Source organism: Pieris rapae, chromosome 11 (assembly GCF_905147795.1).
Source record: "Pieris rapae chromosome 11, ilPieRapa1.1, whole genome shotgun sequence".
NCBI lineage: Eukaryota > Metazoa > Arthropoda > Insecta > Lepidoptera > Pieridae > Pieris > Pieris rapae.
Genome location: NC_059519.1, coordinates 5,292,255 through 5,299,795, shown reverse-complemented (window position 1 = coordinate 5,299,795; position 7,541 = coordinate 5,292,255). Strand labels below are relative to the sequence as shown.

At 32.4% G+C, this 7,541-nt stretch overlaps 1 protein-coding gene across 2 annotated transcripts in view; it reads right to left on the bottom strand.

The window, feature by feature from the left end:
* Window positions 1-575: 575 nt before the first annotated feature.
* Window positions 576-7,541, bottom strand: part of LOC110998933 (thyrotropin-releasing hormone receptor) — a 40,920-nt gene continuing 33,954 nt past the window's right edge. Inside the window, exon 4 of one of the 2 annotated variants that reach the window (XM_045630168.1) lies at window positions 576-1,807. In XM_045630168.1, the coding sequence (XP_045486124.1) occupies window positions 739-1,807 (1,069 nt within the window). In that variant the 3' untranslated portion in view covers window positions 576-738. Of the gene's footprint in view, window positions 1,808-5,186; window positions 6,477-7,541 lie in introns of those variants that run through there. The other variant, XM_045630169.1, reaches the window with a different exon arrangement.

The following is a 7,541-nucleotide window of genomic DNA, read 5'->3' as shown; positions in this document are numbered from 1 at the left end:
TATATTATTATATTAAATGAGATCTTATTTGAGTACTCTTCTTAATGGAGAACAACCTTTAAATATAGAGTACTTGCAATATACGATAAATATATGTTCAAGATCGATCCAGAAACAGAATGTATGTTTATATTAATGTTTATTTGATGAAATGAAGGTCCACTTCTAAATAGCATTAGATGCACTCATGCCATGAACGACTTTATAGGTTTATCGTTACGTTAGACGATATCGCTATTTTCGTATATTTGATAAAACATCAACTCAACAACTCGTTGTCTGGTGGTGGCTTAATACTCACTGACCTTAGTGGTTTAAATTTGCGAAGCTTGTATACTCGCATCTATCAGTTTTAGCTTTGTAATGCAAATGCTACTGAGTGATTGATGTTATACAGCTCGATAAGAATATATTTCTGTATTATGATGTATTTGATAAAAAGCTTTTTATACAGTTTCCATAGTCAAACACCTATTATGTAAGGATAATGAAATTTCTATATTTTGCAGGTCATCAATTGCATCTCATGCTCTAAAAAACTATAATGAAACCAAATATAACTACAAAACCTTTTATTGATAACATAGCACTTACATCGGCAGTTTTTATTTCCATTATCCATAAAACTATTACCTTAAAACAATCATAAATATATTAAATAAACTTATCTATTGTCAAACATTATTAATTTTATTATAAATTAAGTTTAAATGCATTTTACTTGGCACGGCCAATTTGTTACACAAAACTCTCGTTGCTTTTAAAATCGTATACAAATATAGTTTTATCTTGCTCTGGCACACACACATATCTGTTTTTATCACATTCATGCACGAGTGTCGCGCATACATTGTTAGTTTTAGCGTCTAGATTTAAAATCTGTATTTGCTTATCAGGAACCGTTTCTGAATTTATTTCGACATGTACTTCTATGTCGCTAGGTCTTTCTACTTTGGAATCACGTTTAACGTTATCACCATTTATAATGCTATCCAAATCATGATTAAGTTCATTCATCGCTGCTATGATCTTCATACTATTTCGTCGTGTGTTCTCAACATTGACAATTTCACCGACTTTCATCTGCTGTACCTTTGTATCGAAGATTTCTTTGACTTCCTTAATTTTCTTACTTTCTCTGTTTAGAAAGAGTTTTTGCGAAGAAGTTCTATTACTGTAGCGTCTCCAAAAAGAATCGTTAGCATTCTGACTGCTGGAAAACCCAGTCGAGGTGGTAGTATTAAAAGTGTCTCTTCTTTGCATATTTTCCCTCAAGTTTCTACCACATCTCATCAATTTGTTCACTCTCAACAGTTTGACAAATCCTTCTCTAAATTTTGAAGACATCAAGTTGTACAAAATCGGATTGATCGCTGAATTAAGGTATAGCATTACTCTACAAAAGTATAAAAGTATATAGTAACCATCTATTCCTAATGACATTATTGTCTCTGGGGGAAATACAATTATCCATAGCGTTAGGGCTTTAAACGGAAGAAGGCAAATAAAGAATGACAGAACTACAGTTCCCAGCATGAGGATGACTTGTTTCCTGTACCTGAGTACGTTTCCTGCATTATTTGTATTTTTGCTATTATGAGCAATAAGTACAGGATTTTCCATTAGATTCTTAGCGATGACACTATATAATACTAAGAGGATGCCAAGAGGTATGATAAAGAAGATGGCGATGATGAGAATGAAGAATAGAGCCGACCAGAAGGTGTCAGCTTGGGTCAGACAAACGGGAACTTCAGTACCGTCGTCGTAACGTTCGTATGTAAACGTTGCAACGGCCAGGATGGGACTGTGAACAAAGAAAATATATTTTTATTTTATTTATACAAATGTTAGCTAAATATGCTTACTAGTAAAGCCATATATTTTCAGCAGCACAACCTCGATATGCTAGTAATATTCTAACATTATTCTTCGTTAAGAAAAAACTTTATAAGACGCGCATTTTTTTAGTTTAGTTAAAAAACTCAATAATTAATTTTAGATATTTTCAGATTAGTCCACGATTAGTTGTTTATGTTGAGTTGAGAGACGGCAATTGCATATCCTATAGGTATCTATAAAGATAGATATATAGATCCTTTAAAAAATGTTCTTAACACATGAATGTGAAATAAAAGATCTATAACGTTATTTTACCATCAAGGAAAAGCAGTCCTCTTGGAAAATCACTTAGATTGATGAAGTTAACATTTAAAAAGTATTATCTATATTGCAAGTTGGATAAAAATCGAGGCTTTATTAAAGTCGTTCTGGCTTGAAGTCAGTTACGTCTAACATAATATTAGTTCCAGCAGAGAATGTTTGCTCGGAAAATATTTCATTTCAACAATTTTATAAAAATACTTTCAAGGTGTTTACTTTATTACACTAATAATTTATTAATAACCTTTTAAATGTCTGAACAACTGGTTTAGTTAAAGAATTTTAAAATAATAAATGTTACCATTACCAAGACCTAGTACTTGGCGTCTCCAGCTCCGGACACGGGCGTCAAAAAATACAAAATATTAGGCGAACATAAGAGACATGTATCGTTGATGTTCATGCGTCATTAGTGTGGTTTTATTCGATTTCTACGGTCTTTCAATAAAGGCCGAAAATTTCACTTACCCGCATCGCGATATTTGGGTAAGTGAAATTTTCGTTTCAAAAAGTAATCCGTTAATTTTGTATGTATTTAACAAAAGTACGTAATTACCTTGTGACAATTTCATAATTTTTATTTTAAACCTTTCTCATAAAATGTAATATTTGTGTAAGGTAAAAAATTTCTGCATACTAATTGCAGAATTTGGTCAAAAGTTAGTATTTTGATTAAAGCAGGATACAAAAGCTAGATGCTGCCAGTATTTATCGTACTTCTTTTGTTCAATACAATGCCTGTAGTCGCAATATCTGTGGAATGACAATATTCGCATACCGTGTATACTCAACGGGAGCGTTATAACTAGATTCTTTTGTTTACTATTACTCTCTTCCTAGTTATTGACGATTTATCATCTTCAGTACAACAGATCTGTAATTGTTTTTACCTATGATAGTATAGACATTCAGAATTTGCCCGATAGTAATTAATTATAAATTTTTGTTTATGTAATAAATTAGATACCGCAGGACAATGTGAACCATTTTTAACTGTATATTTGTGACTCAAAACATAATTCCTTATTTGACTATTATCAACAAAGTCTCAAATACTAGGGAACTACTATTTCATTAGAATGCTACGCTATCTCTGTGTAACTAAAGTTTTATCTGTACGCATTGTAATCTGATAAAAGTATACTTATAGAGGTGTCGTAAGTAAAAGTCAAGTTGTGTGTTGAATATAACATTAACCCTACTGAAGCTGATACTATAAGAGGAAATTTAACCCACTCGTTTACTCAATACAACTGCGAATACAGCAAATGCGATAGGTTTCAAGTGGCTGAGATACGAGCGTCGAGAAACAGACCAATATAACTCATCTGTAAAATATAGTTTTATGATCGTAAGTATACTTTATAGCGAAGAAAATATTTCTAAGTCTTAACAAATAGTGGATATATTTGGTTTGTCCGACTTTTAAAATTCACAGAATAGTTTATCTTTGAAGTTATAATTAATAAATTGCATTTAATAAATTATTTTATTTAATAAAACTGTCTCAAGAAATAAATAGTCTAAAAATATCGCAGTGTAACATATATAATGCATATTTATTCGATTCCATATATCTTCCCTATCGAGGATTCTATTTGTCTTGTAGGTCTTAATCTACTAAAACTAGCTTATATCCTTTTCACTGTGTTCTTATTATTACGATAGTATTAATTACTCGATATTGAAACTTCGCCGATCAAAAAACTCGTACAAAACATACAATAATTAAAAATTTTATTATATTTATAATGGTTATATGGGAATGTACACAATGCCTAATGATTTAATGCTAATACATTTATTAGTAAAACAGGCACTCACTCGAAACTGGAAAACCGTAAGTGAATGTCAATTATCAAAGTTCATTTAGTAATAAAATAACAAGAGATTAATATATATTTATTTACTAATTCTTACAATAGTCTTTTTGGGGCAGTATATAATCTTAATTCTTACTTAGACTAATTTGGCACTTTGTTATATACATTTCATAATCCAAAGCAGATTTAATAACGTCTTTTGACAAGTTTGGATTGTTACTTAAAATTATCTATCATCATGCAACATTCAAATTAATAAAGTATGACTTTGCGTGACTGAAACTCAATCAGAGACTTTATTTGGGACGTTTTGTTTTCTATCTTTTGATTATGGTAATAGTATATGATCGTACTGCTAAATCCCGGCTTTGCACCAACTGACATTGTTCTATTGCTGGCTCGTATGGTGAAAATAAACTAGCACGCCTTAAACTTAAATATCTGAAAGTCTTAATAAGGCTTATCTACCTGGTTTACAATTACGACCAAAATTTATAACCAGAACCAAAACGTAGATATTTGAGCCAGCATCGATAAAAATTGTCTATGAATAAAACAGGCTTTAGTGCCAAAATCCTTGGTTTTGGCTTCTAAATTTCTGTATGTATTGTGTCGCAAGGCGATTATTTTCTGTGCCCAAATGACATTGATTTTTGTGCCTTACGCGTGCCTGTCTCCTCACGATACTTTTAAGTTACGGTTAATCTATATACGTAAAAGTAAAGACTATAATAAGATATCAAGCTCTGGAAAGTAGAATTGGAAAACCTTACAGAAAACAAATTATAATTTTTTACAAGTTAATTTATAAATGTAATTAAAAATAATACAACCCAGACACGAATTATCCGGATTAGCTTGTTGGCAATTGATTTAGGAAAGCATGGATATAGAAAAATGAACTAATATGTTTTAATTTTGTATCATTCGCATGTAAGTCGGACGTTAGAAATCAATATGGTCTATAACATCTAAGTGTATGGAAATACAACGAAGCAAACTCTACATAAAGCTGTCGGAAAAGTTTCAGTCATGTCTTAAATAACCGTATTTGCTTATGAAAAGATCTGACTAGTTGAGGTATTACCAAACTTTGCACAATAAACTCTAATTCCACAGTTAAAGAATATACAGTAAACAGCTACAAAACTCTATCCTAATAATTATCGAGAGTATCATGCGCAAAAATAAGAAATTTGTACGATATTATACTCGTTAAATAAGGTTACATAAATAGCTTTGTTTAAATATTATATTACATTTCTTAAAAAAATTCCAAAGTCCACGCATTTCAATTAAATATGGTATAATTTTATAAACCATTACTTTTAAACAGTTTTCACTACCTAAATTAAAGGCATATGTGGCAAGACTCATCATTTTTAAATTGAGGTTTCATTACTGCTCATATTACATCTGTGGCACATTCACACAAAACTCTCTGGAAAGTCATAATCCACACTCTTGGACTTGAAGCCGACGACGCAATCAACCTTTATCTTTTGATAGACAACGAACTTTTTATTGTCTTCCAAACTCTTCGCCTTGGCACTGTTTATCAGGACCGTTCGCCTCAGCGATCCATGATCACGATTACCATCCAACTCAATATCCAATCTATTTTTAGTATTAACATTGGAATGACCGATAAATCTCGGAGTGTCTCTATCTCCAGGCCTATCTAGAGGCAATATATTTTCTACTTCCGTCATATTACCTTCACTACGCATTCTGTTTATTTTCGGTTTAGATTCGCATACCGGAGCTGACTGCTGCCTTATAAATCTCTTACTTGTAAATATGGCGAAGAAATTATGTCTTGCGACGTCTTTGCTTTCCTTCTCCGCCTCTGTTTCGCTTTTATCGAAACTAGTCCGGTGTGTAAACAGTTTTTTCAAGCTGTTAGTCGTTCTAGATAAGCTGCTACTTGTCGTTGATCCATTTGTCACCGTTCTCTGCACTCGCCTGTTCTGGTTTCTGTCTGTTGCCCTTTTATAACAGATGCAGACCTTGCAGAAGCCGACGCGAAATTTGGAAGACATCAAATTATACAGTATTGGATTTATCGCGGAATTTATGTACAGCATTATTCTAGAAAAATATAACAAATTGTACCATTTCTCAGGACTTATATTATCTGACAACTCAGATGGTGTGATTATTATCCATAGAGCGAGAACTCTATATGGCATTAGACAGAGAAAGAAACATAGCACTACAGTTCCCAACATTAAAATAACTTGTTTTCTTGCTCTGACATTGTAAGGATCTACAGTTTTGTTCATCACGACCTTGGAGGCAGCAGATATTAAATTCTTAGCAATAACCGTATATAGAATTATAAGAATAATGAGAGGAAGTATATATAAGAGAATTATGACCATCACGAAGAACGTGATTTCCCAAACAGTGACGGCTTGAGTCAGGCATTGCTGGACGGTACCATCTTCTCTTGTTACGGAGTGGAGTTCAGCTATGGCCAATATTGGACTGAAAAGAAAATAATAATAATTAGAATCACATAAACAACTCAAAAGTACTACCAGCAAAAAAAGATAAATAAGTAGAAACAATCAATCCCAACCAAAATACAAAACAGAACTTATGAACGTGACAAAGAAATATGATATAGACAAATGTATGTAAAATGACATGGAGAAATGAAACGTGCGAAAAAGCATTGTGCAATCAAGCGAATCGTACATATAGCTGTCATAGTGTTGTACGAACCTTGTCAGTAAGGGTTCTATGCATTTGATATCATGCATCACTCGTTATTTCGTAAGCACTCAAACGATTATTGGGTGATGAATGAGCGGTGCGGCTTCTTTCAGATTTTGTCAGGAAATTGAAAGAACAATGGTCCTGGACATATTATAACTGTAAGAAACATTCGAGTTTCTATTTCTATATAGGTTAATACGGCGTAACATCGGAGATACACACATACATATCCTATGTATAATTTATGATGAGATTTAAGAATTTCATTAAAAGAAAATTAATCAATTAATAATCCCTATAACTAGGAAAATAGATTTACTGAGTATGGCTATTATATACTATTGTTATATAAATGTATATTTCTATATAGACCAGTTTGAACAGTCGGAATAGGGATATACGAATACCCCATGCCCCTCTTGTCATTTCAGTTTTATAACTATCAAAATGACATTTGGTAAGTTGTAAACCGACGAGAGTGTACGAGTAACGAGCTCTGCCGGGAGCGACGATAAACTGCACGCTTGCACTGGACTTGATGATACGGGCCATAAAAATATACAAAAATATATTTTACACTAAGGATTTTTCTAAGAACGCTTCCTGGCTTGCTGTTCAGTATTTAGGCAAATGATGACTTTAACACCGTCTATTAACTGACTAAATTTGTATACAATTTATTTATATTATATATAATAGAATCATTTATCAACTATTGTTGGTGTGTCTTCGAGCCATCGGTATGTCCGTGCCTTATAAGGACATCACATTAGTTGATATTGTGCCTCCACTGCTGCCTTAGTTCATCAAATGTTGGTTTTGATTGATGAA